This window comes from Pseudopodoces humilis, chromosome 9 (assembly GCF_049639895.1).
Source record: "Pseudopodoces humilis isolate 2021_Gansu_Grassland_sample_001 chromosome 9, ASM4963989v1, whole genome shotgun sequence".
Taxonomy (NCBI): Eukaryota; Metazoa; Chordata; class Aves; order Passeriformes; family Paridae; genus Pseudopodoces; species Pseudopodoces humilis.
The window spans coordinates 13,662,857-13,683,459 of record NC_142208.1 but is presented as its reverse complement, the minus strand read 5'-3'; the positions used below and the strand labels follow the sequence as shown (position 1 = coordinate 13,683,459).

Genomic DNA, 20,603 nt, shown 5'->3' with positions numbered 1-20,603 from the left:
CATATTCCCCTCTAAGAGAACGGTCCTGGTTTTGTCATCTGAGGACATGAGGGTATTTTTAGTTTTAGCTTACTGGCACAATGGACTTGAAGTGGACCATGGCATACCTTTTACTCTAGTGCTTCCCATCCCATTAATAACATCCATGAGACTGGAAACTGCCCACCCTTTATGTTTGGATTCAGTGTCCCTGAAATGCACCAGGAAGGATGCAATGATTGCTGCAATCAAAGCCTTGGTCCAGTGAACCAGTACAGCTCCCACAGAAGTCTAATTGGGTTAAAATTTTGCAATCTAAGTCCAAAAGAGCTCTTAGACTGAGGAGAAACAAATACATGAGTGACGTTGTGGGAAGTTTGGGCCTCAGTTCTAACACATGCTCCTTATTCACTCACAGTCGGAGGTCAACTAATCTCTGAATGTAAAAGACCAAAATGACCAGTCCCTTTTTCTTGGCACTTTGCTGCTACATGGGACTTAGATAAATCGTATTTTTGTTTTAGCAGCAGCAACTTAAAAAAAAAAAAAAAAAACAAAACAACAAACCACAAATTGATAGAACCTGGCTTATTGCCCAATTTTCAGAAAGAAACTTTAGCATGGAAGTGTGTGCTGGTATTTTTCAGTCTTACAAAATCTGTTAATGTCTATCTGTTTCACATTTGAGTCATGTTCTCTACTCCAGTCTCAGACTACCTGAATGGCAGACTAATATGTTCTAATGAGATAAGGCATTACCTTTATGAATGACCTCATAGAGAAGAGGTTGGCTAACATTGTTGAAAGGCCCGGTGCCAGGCAGCTCTGGGCTATGAAACCCAGCTTCAGCTCAGCAAGACAGATTGCATCATCCCCTTCTTTCCAGTTCCAGCTTGGGATATTTAGTAGATGGGCCTGGAAAATAAACAAACAAACAAACACAATATCCCACAGGTGAAGAACCAGAAATAGAAGATAGCAGTGAATGACTTTCTCTCTTAACTTGACTTTTTCTGAGTAGGCAGAAGCACTTCAGGTGTTTCAGAGCTTAATTCTATGCTAAGAAATGTTCCACTCTTACCTACTAGAGATAAAATCCTACATTTCTCAAGACATACTGGCACTCTGTCAGATCTGTCCTCACACCTGAGCAAGCAGAATATGGAGAAGCTTTCCTTCCCTTCTGCATGTTCCCTTTACAGCACTTTGAGCTACTGTCTGACTGATAAGGAACACACATCAGGAAACTAATACACTTAGGTTACAACTAATGTGAAGCTGAAACCTTCTAAGGGATACGATAATTTAAAATCATATACAACATCTGTCTTTTCCATGTCATTTCTTCCACTTTGATCAACAGTACTTGACAGTGAAAATCAAAACTTTTTTTTCTAAGAATGCTATTTCTAAGGACAGAATGAAGAAAATAACTGAGCAAGACACATCTGAAGTATTGACACAGATCACTTAGGTAAGTATAAATATTGTTCAGTTATTGGCTTAACTCTGTTGGATTTTCTCTAACGTAACTTTTACATTTGCATAGATACATGGAAGCACAGAGTCTTTCCTCCTTGTTTCCCCTCCTAAGTTAATTCCACAGTTCAGCTCTTTGATAAAAGCTATTCTTGAAGACACAACCATTGGAATAGCAAACAAACTGAAGCATTTAAAAGAACTTCCCCTCTGTGGCTGTTTAAAGCAGACAAACACCTTGCTTTGATTCTATAAAGACAGGCTTCTTCCATCACATATGGGAAGAGGACATAACAAGCAGCAGTAGTTGCTCTTGTTGTAGCAACAGGTTACAGGTATAAGGAGTTGTTATCAAACCTTCCTGGTACCAGATTTATTGTGTATTTCATTAAATGAAGGTTTAGCCAGTCAAGCTTTTTCTCAAACACTGGGCAGTGGTTGATTCTTTCAGAGCTAATATAATAAATATTATATTATAATATAATAAAAGAAGCAGGTCACATATGAGTACTGTGTTACCTGATATGTCCTTCATAACCCTGTAAGTCAGCAGTTTATGGACCTTCTCATCTCAGGATTCAATAAACTGACTTTCATTGTGTATAAAAGTCACAAATTTACCATCAAAATATTTTTTCAAATTCCTTTCCAAAGTGGATTTGTAATTTTGAACTTCACAATACTCTTAGTATCATATTCCACAACAGAGCCATGTTTTATATTAGAAAACACCTAAATTTATTTATTTTGTACCCACTACTTGGCAATTTCAGGTCTACATGGTTGTGCCAGAATCAAAAAATCATAATAACCTCCAATAAGAGCAGAACTTTCAGAATTTAAGTGGTGAAAGGTCATCTGGAGTCAATAACAACTAGGGACACTGTAGCTTTGAGAATTAGATCCCAGGCAATTAATAAATGTCATGATTTTGATAAAGTCCCTTGCATATATAAAAAAATTAAATTACTTTGTAACTGAAGAAAAATTCTTGCTGTTACAGGAACTAGAAAAAGTATGTATGAGTGAATGCAACGTAGCAAAATACTGTGAGCAGAAACAGTGGCCATCACATTACCTTATTGTGGTACTGCAACATCTGAGTGATAATTCTTATCTTCGGATGATAATTCTTTATGGAAATAACTCTAAAAAGAGAAGGAAAAACCTATAAAGATAACTTTTAACTGATAGGGTATTTGGATAATGCATCCAAATACCTCTATTTTATTGTTTTGTCAAGTCCCACAATTAAAACTGTACCCTCTTTATTCATCTGCTTGTAAAACAAACTGATTGATGTCAAACCTTTGAAATATTTACACACAGTCACACTGAGGTAAGAATTGGTGGCTAGTACTAGAAAGCAGTAAGCCTCAGGAAATGTGCAGTTGAATGGTTTGCTCTTATGGAGTTTGCAGAAAAAGACACGTGTTTTAGCAGCTCTGTTCATATACTCATTCTGTTAGGAAAATATCGTAGTTGGAATTGTTACATCATCCTCAGTGATTATCTTCGTGTCTTTGAATCAGCATACTTGATAGTTTCTGAATGATAAATGCCTGAAAGAATCCATTTCTTTCAGTCCCATCATATATTATTTATTTATATCTGCTAGATATTCATCGTATCTAAATACCTTGAATAATGATTTTGTGTTACACATGCAAATTAATCTTAATTTTGATGGATTTATCCAAGGATCAATATAAAAACTGATAGCTGAATGCTGAATTTATAAAACATGGGGCTACTTCCATAATCCTCACATTTTCTGCATTCTAAATTACTTAATGAATCCAAGATACATTCAACTGTGTACAGATTTTAAGTGGCTGGAAAGAAAAATATTTGAGAAATGCATGAACTGATATTGTGCTATAAGAAAGCATTGCGCAAAATTAAAGAGATGAACAGCCAAAAAAACCCCAAAAACCTCTTGTATTTAAAAACTAAAGATAGAAAAAGAAGATAAAACAATGAAAAGAAATCTGACTTATTATGAAATCATCAGTCTCACAAGACTGAATGTTGTAAGTGTTTACATTGGTGTTTTGTAGAACATATATTGTAAACTTCTTGTCTGGCTTGTGCTTTTAAGCACATCAAAGCTAGAACAGCAAACATTTAAAAAATTGCATTATTTTAACAAGTCGTTCTTCTAATTTTCCATTTCTTGCTGAACTGTTTAAACATTAAATTTTTTAACTTAAATTGTGAGAAAACATAAGAGAATTCCACTCTTACATTACAATTTTTGCATTTTATTACATTAAATGTATTAAATCTACTAAGAATGCATCAATCTGTGAATGAAATATTTTTAATGTATTTATGCAATCAATATCAAAATAAAGTTTATTTCATTACAACTCAAATCATGTTTGTAAAATGAAACTAGGTATATTTTAGCCTTGCATCCTTCTCAAATAGCTACATCTCTTGCACACAGTGGTATTTTTCCAGAAGAGCAATTTTAGTAGCATTTTTTTATTTCTCCCCTTCCTTCAATACACAGCACACACCATCTGACAAGCCAGTAAAATCTGTTTGTAACACTGGCCAATCCAATTCTAGAGAACTTTTAATCAATCACTGACTGAGATTTTAGTTTTTAAAAGAAGATTGGTCTCATTAAAACTAGGATTGCATGAAGAAAACAAAAAATGGAATGGCTTAGGTTTGTTGTAACTCTAGCTGCCATCTACTGACTGACTGTTCCATCTCCTCCCTTCAGAGACTACAAGGAGGGAAGCAGGAGATCTGGTCGTCCCTAATGTCGTAAATGCCTTGTCAATCAAAACAAACAATGATCGGTCTCCAGTGTGAAACAAGCAGGATGGAGAGAGGAGACAACTCCCTTGTATGCTTTGCTATCCCCTGAGAAGTGCTCTACTTGTAGGAGCAGATCCACCAAGGAGCAGCAGGGAAGGAAGGGCTGAAGGTGTTTCTGCCCCATTGTTGACAGCAGCCCCGCACTGCGCGCCATGCGTTGTTGCAGCACTCCCTTTCCTCTCTGCCTTCACCGAGCAATACTCAAACCCTAGCTCCTGCAAAGTGACTAAGAGTGCCAAAGCCTGTGCTCCAAGCGTCTCTTCTGACACACTAAAGACAGATGAAACAGTTGAGGTAGGAATTTAGGGTAGTCTCACCTCTGGACTTTTGGGAGGATCTTTTAATTTGTCCTCTAAAAAAACTCAAAATCCTACAGTGTTCTTTCAGTGCAACAGATCAGATATAAAATTAGCTAATCAGAGTTAAGAACCAAAAAGCTATTAAAAACTGCGGAGTTTACCTCATAATATTGGAGGCATCTTCAGCATCTGGGTCAGCGCAGTATTTATTGGCAAGGATTAGGCACGCGTCTGCTGACTCTATCTGAGACACCAAAGAAAAAGGAAACACATAAAGCAACGTCTCTTTCCAGCTCTTCTTTCCTCATAAACTATCAGGGAACCCAGCATTGGCTGCATGAGTGTGTCAGTTCTCAATACTGCTAATCAAAAACGTTTCTAGGCTAACATGAGTTCATGCCAGTGATTATGACCATTCTCGTGGACACAGAGAATTTCTTGAAATTTGCTTATGATGATCAGAGCAGGTCAGCAGTTCAACTGACGACTCTTACTTTGTATCAGCTAGACCACAAAGGCGCTAATGTTAATCTTTTGTAACCAGATACTGGAATTTGGACGTCTAAATTCATGTGAAGTTCCTGTTACATCAGTACAGTGCTCTCACAAGTCCTGCAGCTTTGTTTGGGAATTTAAGTGCCTTCCTATTCAAGACAGGAAAAGGTGGCTGAACTGATTTAGAATCTGAGCACCAGATATAGAAAGCAAGAGAAGGAAAACTGATCTATTCACCGGACCTCTAGATTCACACAAACCTGAGCTTTACAGAACTCAAAGCAGATGACAAAAGTATTTTCCAGTGTATACAACCAAATATCAACACAAAGAAGGGTGGAATACAGAACACAAAATAAGAACAACCAATTTTATGGTCATAATTAGAACATGCTCTGATGAACTGAAACAGTGCACATTGGGCTACAAAAATCTTAAGCAATTTCTGCAGTCAAAATGGACAAAAAACATGATTAGTACTCCAGAAAGTGTTAATAACACTGTACTAAAATATTCGTGGCTTAAGTAACCAATTTACATTCCATTGCGGAGAAAAGAAACAAAAAAGTTAACAATGTATATGACAACTTGCTTTTTTTTAAATTTTCTTTTTTTTTTAAAGCTTCGTGCTTTAAGAGAATGAAATAGTTTACTATTTAGAAAGTCTAAAAAATAATATCTAAATAAGTAAAACTATCTCATTTTATCTCCCAAAATTCTCACATTTTTCTTTAAGGATTCTAGACAACACAAAAGGGGTTTGGAGGGTGAAAAAATATTTTTTAATTGTCCTGATAAGATAACAGCATTTTAAGCAATTACCGTAAGACAATATCTTGCTATATCAAACATTAATGTAAAACACACTTTTGAGAAACACCAATGAAAAATTCATAAAGAGTTGAATGGAATGGCAGACAATGTATCTTAAGTCACTGTTGCTGCAGCTTTGAAGATCTAAGATATGGGTAAAAAGGGTTTACCAGGATAGATATAATTTATTGCTTAAGATAATAGAGATGGAAAAACACTCTTTTGGGGTTACATGAAGGGCTTTAGCAGGATTTTTTCTAAATAATGCAAGGAGTACTTAGAAACAGGTCAAATAGCAGGAGAACAGAACAACAGAGCTGTTACCTTCACTCTTGCCAGGTCATGGGGATTAAGGACTGAACCCTGATAAAATTCCACCTGAGTGAAGTGTCGTTTAAAAAGAGCTTCCAGCTCAAGGTTAGGGGAGATACTGCATTGGAAAGAGGAAGGAAACACAAGAGCAAATGAGAAGTTAGTTTCCATAACTGCTCCATTTCCTGCATTTACAACCCCACCCATTTATTCATTTTAGATATCCAGACTTCTGCTGATTCTTTTTCTGTGGTGTGGAAACAGCTTGCCTTGCTTAAAAGATAAACACTACCTTCCTTTTGTCTGCAGTGCTTCTGGCCCACCTTGTGCTACTCTCCACTTCCATCCTGTGCACGTTTCCAAGGGATGTGAATCCAGAAGTATGGATGCAAACATTTGAAAACATCCTCTCACAGCATTCTACCCAGGAATTACACAGTACCAAAACCATCCTCTGTATGTCCCATCATTCCCACAATGCCTGACTGTGTTGAATAAAACAGCTCAATGCAAGATCACTAAAAATCAGGAAAAGAAAGCAGACAGGGACCCTGTGGCCTGTATGAGCTACAATTAAAACAAACATAATGATGCTGTGACTTTCTGTCTCATTTCATTTTGCCAGAAACAAAAGAAAAATTAAATGGATTACAGTCAATTACATAACGTGGACCAACATTGTAAATATATTTTCTGGTGCCACTCATTAAAATAGAAGGGATTTAATAGCTACAGGCACAAACAAGCAGCAAAGTGCTAAACTCATTTCATGTGAATGTGCAGTTTCCTGATTCCTACCACATATTTTCACTGTGGAAATCCTGATCTCCAATTTCCTCTCACAGTCACTTGTTATTACATAGAGAGGGAATGCAAAAAAAATGATGTAGTTCCTTGAAGATATCATCACTTGTTCAAATTGAAAGGACTAGATGAAAAAATTGGGCAAGTGCTGCTGATTCTTAGTTCTCAGTTTCCACTGTTAAGTCATCACAAATGATTCCTTAACTTTTTAATCATTTTCCTTGACAAAATTGCAGAATTCATTGCTGAATGCAAAAATATTATTTATTTATTTATAACTTGCAACTCTTCTAAACAGATGCCATTACGGAACAGAAAAGATACTGTCTCCTACCACATGGCTTTTTCTAGCAGTTCCTCCCCTAGGCATAGCTATTAGGCATTGTATTATTTATTAAATTATATTAACATACACATCATGTAGAGCCTGCAAGAAACACCAGCCTCATTAAGACACCTTTCCAAATTCTACATCAGAAAAATACAAGCTACTATGTGTGTGTAGGTATGTAACATGATAAAGAGCAGTACTGATTATCACCATGACAAAAAATTCATTTCTATCATCAACAGATTTGTAAAGTATCTGTTATATTAAAACTGATCCTGCACCTACATTTTTCATTTTATAAATACTGTGCAATTTGAAATAAGCGTTTTTTCCTAGAGAAATCTAGTATGGTGAGGTTTCAGTTTTTGATTTCAGTAGGGTGAAAAGGTATTTTCAGATACCTTAAGTTTATACAACATATATACTTTTCATTGGTTTTACTGATGTTGTCAATTTGGTAGTTTCCTTAGAAAAATTTACCACTAAAAAAACTCTGATGTATTTATTTGCATTTCAATATTTTTTATTTCATAATCCAATCCCCACTTCAACTATGCATTTAGCAATGTACCTCACAGACAACAAAACTGGATTTGAAGTCTGTCTGCTTGTAACAAATACACTTAGTAGTGGGTTATGGAAAATGCAGGGGAAAAAAACTTCTCTCAAGACATAAATAAACATAAATGCAAATATTAATTTTATGGTTTATGGTTTTATGGAGCTTTAAATATTCTGTCTTCCCAGAAGATACAGCTTAACTTAATGAGTTTTAGTAACAGATGACAAGAGCAATGTTGAAAGATTACTCACTTATGCAGAAAGACGATTTCTACATTGACATCGTCCCTATCCTTGTGCAGGAAGTCCTTCAGGAAGTTCGACACACTTTCAAGTGTTATGTGACCACAGACAACTATGTGCCTGTTACAGAAAATACAGAATTAATCTTGCAAAGAAGGTAAAACAAGCAAGCAAGAAAGCAGGGATGGAAATGATAACTTATTGAGAAAAAAAGAGCATTAGTCTCTTCATGATGTTTCTCTAGATCCCATTCCACGAAGTCAGAGAAGAAAAATAGCAATTCCAAAAGGTTTTCTGCAACTGCAAATGTAATATATATGTACATGCACTCACCTGTAAAGCCATTTGCCCATGTTGTATTCCACATTTAACAATAAGTAGGATCACTTATTAACTGTATTATTATGCACTGTATTAACCAGTCTCTTTCAAAGTCATATTTCTTCATTTCACACATCTTTCTCGATATCTTTAACTCCTCTAATGAGATTTACTGTTTAAATTTTTGGGTTATGACAGCAAATCTCTCTAAAATGATTTAATATTTTTCTATAGTTGAAGCAGCACTTTCATGCCAAGGAAGGTAGTGCAAAACTTGCCAATTATAGGCCATAAGCAGCAAAAAAAGAAATCTTTTTCCTACCATAAATCCTAGAAGGACAGTACTTTACAACAAAAAGTCATTGTTTACTATTATCACTTTTCTGGCAGAGCACAGTCTGTTAAACATTTATTTTGAAATATGATAACTCCTTCTACATGAGTACTTAAAGACATCACCAGGACTCAAATGCAATTTTAGAAATAACAACAATATTAAATTTAAATTGTTTCATTTTATTTAACAGGCAAGAAATAGAAGTTTTTTAGAGATTCTGGCCATGCTGGTTTGTATTTAACGTAAGACTCAATATATGAATGTTCATTGCTGAACTTGCTATTCATAGTTTCTGCTTTGCCTTTATTTTTCTTTTTAAACATGAGTTAAAGGTGCAATAAATGTCCTTGAACTGCAAACGCTTAAAAACACAAAAACACAATTCAAAGCTTTCCTGTTTTATGAGATGGTAAGCACAGTATCAGCAAACAAGACATAAAATACATCAGGTCAGCCTTTTTATTTGGGGCGAGGGGTTTTGCGGAGTTTCCTCTGGGAGCTTTGCAACCTGGCAGAGTTTGCAGCAGGCTGGGGAGAGCCATGCCTCCACTGCTCCCACCAGCAGGATCCCCTGTTTCCCTGATGGCCACGTGCCTGGGTTGCCAGAGGTGTACATGTATGACTTAGTCCACTGTTATACATAAAACAGCAATGGAAAACCTCAGAAAGCTTCAGATTCTGAAGAGATATTTAAAACCTTAAGAGTTTACTTGATGTAAAGTCTGAACAGATTGTTTGGTACATTACATTACACTAACTTATAGGGAACTTATTTCTGTCTGGTGGTATACAACACTTTTCCTGACTATAAAACCATCTAGCACCAAAAACCCACCAAGTCCCAGGGAAATGATAAATAGAAGCTGAAAATAATAATTTGTATTTCTAATTTTGTCTGTGCACATTTTCTAAGATGACCAATTTTAAACTATAGCTATTACTTTCTTCAAATGTCTACATCTATTACTAATTAAGAAATTGAACTTTCCATCTGGATACCTTATGCATTGATTTTGATAGCAGAAATAAGTCCTGATTTTAGGGGAAGTCCTTTGTACTGATCCAGTGTTGTTAGCTTTAGATGGGTCTCTTCCTGAAAGCTCTTCTGCTACACTGCATTCCTATGGAGAAAACTGATTACCTCCCTGGCTGATTTCACTTAATATGGGTTCTTTTCTGTCATTAATTAGAGTCCACATTTTAAAAGTATGGCTGTGCAACCCAAAATATTGTATTGCAGAAGAAATTATCAGAATACCAAAATATTACAAGGTAATTCATGTTCTGAGATCCCTCCAGAGGCTATTTGCTGCAAAAAGCTCCTGCTAAAAGCAGATGCAGTTGGGACATTCCTGTTATGACTCTCACTGAGAGTATGGACCCACAGCAATCAGCTCCAGGGAAAATAAAACATTTGGCTTCCAAAAACTCTTGCATTTGGGTATCAGGACTAAGTGTTTTTTGGAGTGTTAAAAGGCATCTGCACTGTGGTTTCATTTTATACTCTCATTTTTGGAGTTGGACACAATCTATTCTTCTCTTCCTTGCTACTCTTTTACAGTGCAAGGCAGTGTCCTGAACAGTGACTTCAACAAAACCTCCTAGTTTTCAAAGAGTATTTTCTGAAAAGATACTTGCATCCATTTTTGGAAGAAAACTCCCACCAGGAAAATCTCCCTTTAACATAAATTATATTTTTGCTTAGAAGTAAAAGAATTTGAAAACAGATTTCCTACTTGCCCATAGTGAGTTATTAGGTATATTATTCAAGAAAACATGAAGAGCTTATAATGTTCCAATCTGTCCTGCATACGATTTGAAGATTTATAACTTCCTCTGTTTGATTCAGTAACCATTGTATTTGCTTTTTAATTTTTTTTTAAACATCCTTTTTTTTCCATGCACTGAGAAAGTAAAGCCAACATACTGGAGTTGGTTAGTAGAAAGACACTGAATTAAATTCATTTGGTCAACAGAAAAATCTAACTTTTGCATTAAGCTTTTCTTTATGAAAAACTTCAGAACTAATACATTATTATTACAATTATTTACTTATTTATTTATTAATGCTTTAAAAGCAAAATCTATAAAGTCCCTTGCCATACCGAAAAACATGATTGAAGAATTTAGACATTTTTATCACTGATAGGTAATTAGAAGGACTAAGGTTTATGTTAAGTAGTAGTTGTCATTGGTACACATATCAGATGAGAAATTGGTTTAATATACCAGTGGGAATCTATATTACATGATTGTGATGCTGTAAAAAAAACCCTTCACAAGGAATCAAAAGCTTATCAGGAGTCATATCAACAAAGATGGACTAATCCATTCTCTCCTATATATATTTAGCATTCTCAAAATCAATTTGAGAAATACAAAAAAATATGAAAATATTTCAAATATGAAGAATTGGCACAGATGTACACAGTTGGTTTCAACTGTGATTCTATATAATTGAAATTCTCTACAGTACCTATTTTTTTCCACTCTAGTATTGACATAATGATCCATTTACTAATAATACTCCAGCTTCTTATAAAGTAAACAAAAATGTCGATAAAAAATCCAAAGCTACTAAAAGACAAATTGTTTCAGTAAGGAAAGCACTGAAATGAGCAAAAGTTAAAACATCTAGATTTCTGGCATGAGATAATTGAGAACATACACTTGAACCATGTAAATAGCACTGTAAATGAAAACAGATCCACTGTGAATGGGATTCTATAAAAAGGATCTTTTCATGGTTCTTCTTTCAGAGAACACAATACACAAATCTTTTGCCTGTTTATTTTGCAAGAATTATCCATTTTATTGGAACAAGTATAAAGAACCTGAAAAAATTCACTCCAACTGGTCTGTCCTAATAAATCAAAAATAATAAATACAAAATTCTGTTCAGTATTCAGTTGAATACTTGGTGTTCACTTGTCAAGTAACTAAAGGAAGTGTGGTGTATATTGATCTAGATGCCTCTATAAAATTATGATATTCATATCAAATACATATTCTCAGATCTTTTTGTGGTATTTCTGCCTAGCATTCTGATCATTCCTTCCTCTACTGACCATCTAAACACTTTATATACCAATAGCAGGCTGCTGTGGTTGAAGCAGACAGCAGCTTGTAAAGTCTCACAGGTTTTGCTCAAAGAAATTATGGATGTCAGCCATGTTTTCTTATTCAAAAAAGTCAAAAAATGTCAACAAAGACAGTATATGTGGTCTGCTTGTTTACCTATTAGTGATATGCGTTCTTAAACATACCAGTTTACAGTATGTTTCTAGATGCTTGTGCTTTTTGTGATTTACCAAACATTACTCAGGATTCTGATACTTCAGCTCAGAACTCCATGTGCGTGCTTCTGTGTCTCTCTCTTATTTCAATTTAAACTCCCCTCTCAGATTAACTCTGTTCGAGTAGTAAGTGCTGTGCAGCCACATTTTGAAGTGTTTCCCTTATTTCACAGATGACTTGAGCCCAAGGATGATGGTCCTCTAAGGATCTCTTATGTAGCCAATGTGTAAAGCAAAAAAAAAAAAATATAATTAAACTGGAAGCTAATTTCTCAATCTGATTCTCCCATCAGGCTCTATAAATCTTCTAGTAAAAAGGAGACAAGCAGAAAACATTAAAGGAAAATTGATTGTCAAGCAAGTTTAACACTTTTTCTCCTACAACTCTTTGTTCAAAAGTAGATTTTTATTATTCTCTTTATTCCTGAAGGATTAAAAATCTCAAAAGTGCTGCAGTTCTAATAAGTGTTGGAGACACTAGAATACGTATCAGTATTAAAAGTATACAAGCATATGGCCATACTGTCAGAGGATATGTAATTGCAGTATGTGAAAACATATCTCAGGTTCCTTTAATTTCTGTAAATTGGACCTGATAGCTTCAACTGTCAGCTATTTAGGAACCAGAGTGTACTTGTACAGCTGCTGTGCTCAATTCTGACAGAAAATATCTGTTCTTTCCACCATGTTCCATGCCTTTGGAGTCTCTCTTAAATCATGAATAAAGAAAAAGGGATTAGGGAATACCAAGAAGCACTCAAAAAGCTCTATTCAGTATATGGTGCACAGTACAGATCAGTGGAACCCTACTGGATCCTACATCAGATTAACACAAATAGGAAATTGTTAACGTCAGGCATTTGAAATTTTCTCTGATGCAAATATTAAGTCGCTTTGTGACCAATACAAGAGTGCATTTCAGCTCCTTTAATCCAGGATAAATAGCACACTTCTTTGTTTAAACTGCCCATTAGAGCTTTCATCCAAGTCTGTTTGCAACGACATGCTATTCTACAGGACTCACTCTGGCCTGCTTTGTTTATCTAAACTTTGCTCAGCTACAGCTAAATGAATTTATCTTGCATTTTAATGACCATGATCTAAGGAATTCTACAATGTTTCTCTATAAACCAAGTTAAATGTTAATATTCTTTCTTTGATGCACACCTCCATACCAGCAATAATGAAATGAAAGCACAGGGATTTATTTCTTCCAGGGTCTGAATTAGTTAAGAGGTCTCCACTATAGCTTAGAGGATGAATATTGATCCTTTCATTCAGTCTGAATGGCAATATTATTTAGAGTATTTCTGCTTTTATGAAAAATATCACAACATTTAGGCATAACACACATCTATCACCAGAAGACAAAAGTGAATAGTTTACTATAAACAGGAGTAAAAACTGCTGAATAGCATGCACAAGGAGCCCCTACTAGAAAGCTTACAGTAAAATGCAGGGGTAACCTACACCTCCAGCATTAGCATCTCACTTGCAAACAGACCTTAATCAACTGTTCTAATCCCTCCACACCCTGGACTTCATTTCTGTAACATTTTGTGTGGCAGATATCACACACACAAGCCATCCTGTTTTTACTTTTGAAACCAACTGAAAGTGTTTTGTATTAAATACATTGCTTTCCCCCATTATTACTCATTTTCAAATCGCCTTACAGGTTTTCTAAATGCTCAATGAGTCAAAAAATAATGAAATCCATTGTAAGCAATGCAGGAGCTAGGAAAAGATATTCAGATTTTTGAGCATTTTATCCACGAGCAGAGCCAATGCATTTCTTTCCACAGAAATCATCCCAAAATGTCATGACTAATTTTCTGCAACAGAACCTGAGTGAAAGCAAGAAGTCTCTAAAACTTGCTGATCAATTAATCACTTCTGCCATCTCACGTTGCACAGCCTGGGATGCCATGGACTGTATAGTTTGTAGAATATGGTAAATCAGCAGATTTATAAATCAGATTCAGTCTTTCTTGGGTCAAAATTTGAGCAGCAACAACTGCTATTTGATGTCAAATCCAAAAGGGGTCTTTTAAAAGTTTAAGCAGAGAAAATGAACTTTTACTACTTCAAGTAGAAATATAAAATAAGCACTATTATTGTAGGAATGGAATGTGATATGAGACCTCAAATACACATTTTAAAGTCATAATGTTCTTATATGTCACTTCCCACATTGCCTTTCTTACTTTCAAAAGAATGGATATAGTTCAATATGCACACAAAATTGAAAAGAAAAGTTTGTCCTATTTCTTCTATCTGTCAGTCTATTTAACACTCATCAGATTTTCTTTATCGCTAAGTGGAATTTCATTTGAAAAAGTGGGATTAGAAGAATGGCTAGCAGATGGGGAAATAGAGACACCCCTGGGATCATAATGTAATCCATGTCACATTCTCTTATTATATTCTCATCCCACTGAAAAAATAATATCTTACATATTGCATCAAATTATTTAATATAAGAATTTAATGTCACTTTCTTTGGAGCTATGCCTCTCATTACTGCAGCAAATGGACCTTTTCTTTGGTTAAGCCATTTCTTTTTCTTTTTTTTTTTTTTTCTAATTTGTAATGAAATTCAAATGTCTAATGAGTCCAATATGGCCTGTCAACTTAAATTATCTGTTTGTCTTTCTGTTTACCATATCTATCTGTCTACAGTTTTTATTTTTCTCTGTGAAGTTTAGTTATTGAATCCCATGTTCCCTTCTGGAAGGAATTTCTAACAGATGATTATTTCTGTTGATATGTTGATGATTTGATAATTTATAGCTTGTAAATTTAAGAAACTTGAAGAAATCTCTGGGAAGCAGAGCAGATCATGAGGGAAGAGAAACAGGAGGTTCTAATACCTTATACAGTAAAGGACTGTGATTTCATTAAAATGCATTTTTAATCTTATATATTAACTATAATAATAGTTATAATATAATATAATATAATATAATATAATATAATATAATATAATATAATATAATATACTCTGAATATAGTATAATATAAATAAATAGTATACCTATCCTCTGAATAATTTATTTTTACATCTTCTGAATCTGTAATGAAGTCTAGCTTTGTCACCTGTGCTATGGTGACAAAGTGAGCAGTTTATACAGACACAGCCAGAATCACAGAATGGGTCAGGTTGGAAGGGACCACAGTGGCTCTTCTGGACCAACCTCCCTGCTAGGGCAGGTCATTGCTCTCTCTGCCATACCTATTCATGGAAAGCTGTCTTCTACTTTCTGCCCTCATAAAGACTCTGCATCAGATTTGACAGCATAAAAAAGACAAAAGATTTGCATAAAAAAGACAAAAAAATGTAGTCCATGGAATCAGAAGTCATTAACTCAACGTAAAGACTGAAAAAAATCATTAAGTTATCCAGGCTGAATTTATCAGTTTACAAATGTTCTTTCCATATGCTTTCTAGAGTTTTGTGCACACTGATTTACAGTAAGTTAATATCTTCAACTGGAAAATATTTCACAGAATTCAAATCCAGTCTGATAGTGTGCATATACAAATACAGAAATGGAACAAGAACAATCTTGATTCAAAAGTAAATTCGTAAATAAAGAATAAAATTTTAATTATGAATTAGTAGAGGTAAAATGTATCTGGATCTTTAACCACATCACATACCACACCTCAGTAATATGAATATTATAAACAAATAAACAAAATAAACTTGTGGTTTGTTTTTTTTTTTCCTTAAAATAGCACAGATGATCTTTTAAGTCTTATTTTGGCTGGAACCAAATGTGTAAGTTCCAAAACACCACAAAAATAGTGCTACAGCATAAATCCACTTATCCAAATGCAAGACTTTCTTGGAAAAAAAAGCCTTACTTCAAAATAATTAAAGCCTGAACATTACAGAAAAGCAGGTAATTACAGCACTTTAGAAATCCATCCAAAGTGATCAATGACCCTTCCAGCCTTCCAGAGGTACAAATTCATGAACAAACCTGCAGGCTTAATGTTCTATTCTAAAACCAGCTATGGTGACAGAGTGGCAGGTACCTTTTCATTCTTTTATGGTACTTCACTTTAGAAACATCAATTTAAAATGATCCCTTGAATATTAGCTCATGAATTCTACAAATAACTCAGAGAAAAACCCTAAACAAGGTCAAATTAAAAGCTTTAAAAAAAGAAGAGCTAAATGTAGAGAGGGTGTAAGGAAGCATGTGTGTTTTGTTTGTTTGTTGGGACTTTTTGGTTGCTCGGTTGTTTATTTTGTGCCAAAAAAAATGTGATTGTAATTGTGCCAAACTCTTTACTCATCATTAAATATGTACATTTGTCCTTAGTTACATTTTGTATAGATATATTGGTATAGATATTTTGGTATAAACACAACAGTAAGAACTGCTGTTTATTTTACAGCTGAAGATGAAACTTCAATCAAAGACCGTAAAGAAATTCCTGTTCCTTAGATGTCGGCTTACAATAATATTACAAAGCAGGAATTATATATATTATTCAATTTAAAATCTAAAAATTTCCCTGTGGACTTTCACAACTAAATGAACCTATTATCTAGTAAGTTTAACCAGTGATAACTGCATATTGTCTACAAGTTACATTTGTTTCCAACGTTTATATGTATGGGTCTAATCTAAAACAAAAATAAGGTTCTTTATTATGCAAAATGAATCCTATATAGGATATCCTATGGCTGAAAAGCAAAATGAAATGTGAGATCAAACTTGGTGTGTTGGTTATTTCTCTTCTTTAGTTAGTGAAGTTTGTATCAATAATTCTTAGGCGTACATTCTAGCTCCTTTATAGTCACTATTCTGTAGCGAGGCTCTCCATAGTATTGAAGTCACTTAGTGCAAAACTCAAAACATACATAATCATACACTGCTTTTAATTTCTGACCTAAATGTTTAATAATCATGTTATTACACACACAGAGTTTAGGAGGCAGCATGTTGTGCTGTTTCCTGGCTTGGTTGCTAGCTGGGGTTAAACTATGACAATGTTTAACATATACACAGATGCTACAAAGCAGATTCCACGTATTTATCTATTTTGGATAGAGTTAAAAAAACTACACACATTTGCTGTTTTAAGGGCTGAAACTATACCTTTCACCAAAATTCAGCTGTTTTCATATTGGAAAGGTATTTAATTTTATCTGGAAACTTTCTGACATTGGAAATAGAACGACTGTAGTTTCTCATTATTTTTGCTGCCAGAATCTATGCTTGGTTGCTCAACTAAAGACCTTATACTGCTAATTACTACCACATGCCCATATCCCAAGCAAAGGAAAACTTATTGGTTCTGACAATCCATTCTCTCAACACTGAATTCCAAATGAAAACTTCAATTTTGGCCAAACATAACATTTCATCAATCTTGTTCTACTGACTGCAAAAGCAACATCAAACAAGGCGTGCTAATGGCTTTTTACTGTGCAGTTCCCAAGCTTTAGATTCTCTGATGAAAGACCCACATGAACAAAGGACATCTTTAAACTACTTAGTAATTCATAATTGAACCAGAAAACAATGCATAAAGTAAATTGAACAGTTTGTACGCTGATGACAGAGTTGAGTTTCAAGCAACAAATTACATGAGCAGTAGAGATCAGCAGAGAAAGCACTGACAACAGAGTGAGATAAAAACAGATAGTGCACATAAAGAAAGACAAAAACGAACAATGGAAAAATAAAATTAAGCACGCCCCAAAGCCAGCAGAAGCCTGTAATCTGAGGTTGAGCTTTTCAGGATGTGAGGTTCTGACTGAAGATCAGGTCCAAATTTAGAGACATCTGAGCAATGCTGGGTACTAGTGACAATGTAGAAGGGGAGGGACGAACTGTGTTTAAAACAGGTTTTAAACACATTCCCCTCTGCTGTAACTCCTTTGGAGATTTGAAAACAGAGGGATATGTTCTAAGTTTGAAAAGCTTCTCTTTGAGAAAACAATGAATATAAATATGAATGGCCTCTGTCACAGATAAGTATTTTGGGAAATTAACAATAATACTCACTCCCAGAAATAAATCAAGGCAAGTTTGTCTAGGTAAGAGATGCAAGTTTCCAACATCAGTGTTTAGAGTTTACCTTAGACATTTGAGGGTATCTCAATAAATGCATGTATTGAAGTTTACTGTCTAATGAACAGAAAATAGCATAAATTATATCTAATCTTAAAACTTTGATTTATCTACACAGTGATATAAAACAGTACTCTAGAATTAGCTCTGTGGGACATTTACAGTCTTTCTGCTACACAGAGAGGAGAAATAACCTGATAAAACCATAATCCACTTCAACAAAATGTCGCATGGGTGATGATTTGAAAGGAACGAAGTTAAAAATTATCTTCTTAAAGTAAGAAGAGGGACAATTCATTAGATAAATTTCTTGCAGTACCTTATTTATATCATATGAAAAGGGCTCTCTATATGACTAGGCTTTCAGGGCAAATACACTCTACCAGTGGATGGCACAGAGGTATGTAATGAAATGAAAGACGGCAACACTAAAGGTGATATTGTGCTGTATCGCACCATATCGCCAAGGACATCTAGCTCAGAAAAGGCCATATCCCAGCACATCCAGGAGCTGGGAATGCCAGAAAGGGCTAGTTTTAACTTGGTCAAGAAAATGAGCACGCTTTCAATAGAAACATAATGAGGTAATGTGGTCCAATAAAATTCAACCTTTGTCACCAGGTAAAAGTAGTAGGTTTGGTGTTTTGCCATACTATTTTGATATTAAGGCTACTGCCTGTTCTTCTTCAGATATTCTCGGTGTGGTACAGGGAAGAGCACTGCTTTAAAATCCCTGGTCACAGATTCTAAAATCAAGAGAGTTTGCAATATCCATGGAAAGTCAAAAAAAAGTTGCATGAGGTCTGAATCTGCTGGTTGAACATTGAGAAACAGAGCTGTTAGGCTTCTGACACAGTCAGTCCAACAGAACAAACTGGTCAATATATAATTCCTATTTTCCATCCAGTAAAACAATGTTTTCTGAAGAACTGAGTTGTCTGAAAATCATGTGAATTATCATTGTCGCTTGGGTAAGATAAAAACCACATGATATTCTGATGCCCAAAATGGTGAAGTGACAACTCATCCTAGCTGCAGAAGTTAACTGCATGTGTAACAGCAGCACTTTTCACAAGGTATGTCAGTGTACTCTGAGCGGTATCCAGGTTCTCTTGAAGTAGGGACAAAATGTTGTGACTCGTACCATAGCACAGCCCAGGTCTCTAATCATAGTGTGACAACTCTCCAGTGGTAACATCTGACGTCAAAGAATACAGCCTTGTAAGCTGCGAGTCAGCTATTACCACCTTCAGGGGCTCTTTAGAGTCCCACAAACCACACCTGGTCTTTTTGGACTTACTTTCTGCCTCGGGTTGAGTTAAAAGTTCCGCCGTATTTCTTCCGATTAAGGATGAGAGCAGCAATTTCTGGCACGTAGCGAGCAAACATTGCCTACATGCATGAAACAAAAACACAAAAAAAAAAAAAGAAAATGGCATGCAGAGAGTGTTCTACTGCAGCAGAGGCAGCAGAGCCTCTTGGGATACTTACTTTCTTCCACTAACCGCACTATAGGAACCACCATATTTCTTGCGGTTTCCTATTAACTCTATGATTTCAGGGACGTAGCTGGCAAACATGGCCTAAGAAGAAGATAGGAGACAGAAGAAAAGACTAAAAAGAGAGGCCAAAGAAAGGGGGATGATGAATATTTTCAGAAGATATATATTTTTAAGATCTGAAAATGCAAAAGAATTAGATCTATGCAGTTGTTTAAAAAGAAAATTAAAAAAAAAAAAAAAAGAAAAAGTTCTTATCAAACAAAACAAGAGGGCTCAATGTAAAAGTTTGTCTTGGAGAAGGTATACATCTTATAAACAAAAAAAATGGTCAAAACAGAAAAAAATGGACATATAAAACAAAACAAGAACAAAATTACTTCAAACTGGTATCTAATCCCAAAAAACAGTTATGTCTATTTCTTCCTGAAGAGGGGAGGGGAAAAAAAACCTATGCAAGCCCCATTGCAAAAAAAAACCCAAAGCCAAGTATTACTGTTACATTTCTGTTTTAAAATACAGACTCTTCCCCCCCCATGGTAAGAATTTAAAAGAAGACAAAAAGAAGAGGAAATCAGGGGTTATTTCCCCATCAAGAAACAAAAAAATCACCCCCCCCCCCCACCCCCCAAAAAAAAAAACTTTTCCAAAAGTTCTTGGGTTTAGAAGGATTGGAATAACATGTGATAGAAAAAAAGGTTTTGAGGAGAAAATAAAAATTATTGTGCCATGTTTTGTCCAACAAACAGTTTCCTTGTGGCTGGATACTTCGAAGAGCTACTGCCATTTGACATGCCAATGAACAGAGATGGGAATGCATATATGTAATGCCCATACATGTCTGTGTGTGTCTCATATATGGCATTCATAACATTGGTTACATACATACCACCTCTGTGAGATG

General features: G+C 35.1%; 1 protein-coding gene across 23 annotated transcripts in view; it reads right to left on the bottom strand.

Moving 5' to 3' along the window:
- Window positions 1-20,603, bottom strand: part of KCNMA1 (potassium calcium-activated channel subfamily M alpha 1) — a 438,076-nt gene that overhangs the window by 133,196 nt on the left and 284,277 nt on the right. For all 23 annotated transcript variants that reach the window (XM_088059361.1, XM_088059362.1, XM_088059363.1 and 20 more), the window contains 6 exons: window positions 19,692-19,783; window positions 8,161-8,271; window positions 6,225-6,330; window positions 4,754-4,836; window positions 2,537-2,606; window positions 739-894 (listed from right to left, as the gene is read on the bottom strand). In XM_088059361.1, coding sequence (XP_087915487.1) covers window positions 739-894; window positions 2,537-2,606; window positions 4,754-4,836; window positions 6,225-6,330; window positions 8,161-8,271; window positions 19,692-19,783 — 618 coding nt within the window. The remainder of the gene's footprint in view (window positions 1-738; window positions 895-2,536; window positions 2,607-4,753; window positions 4,837-6,224; window positions 6,331-8,160; window positions 8,272-19,691; window positions 19,784-20,603) is intronic.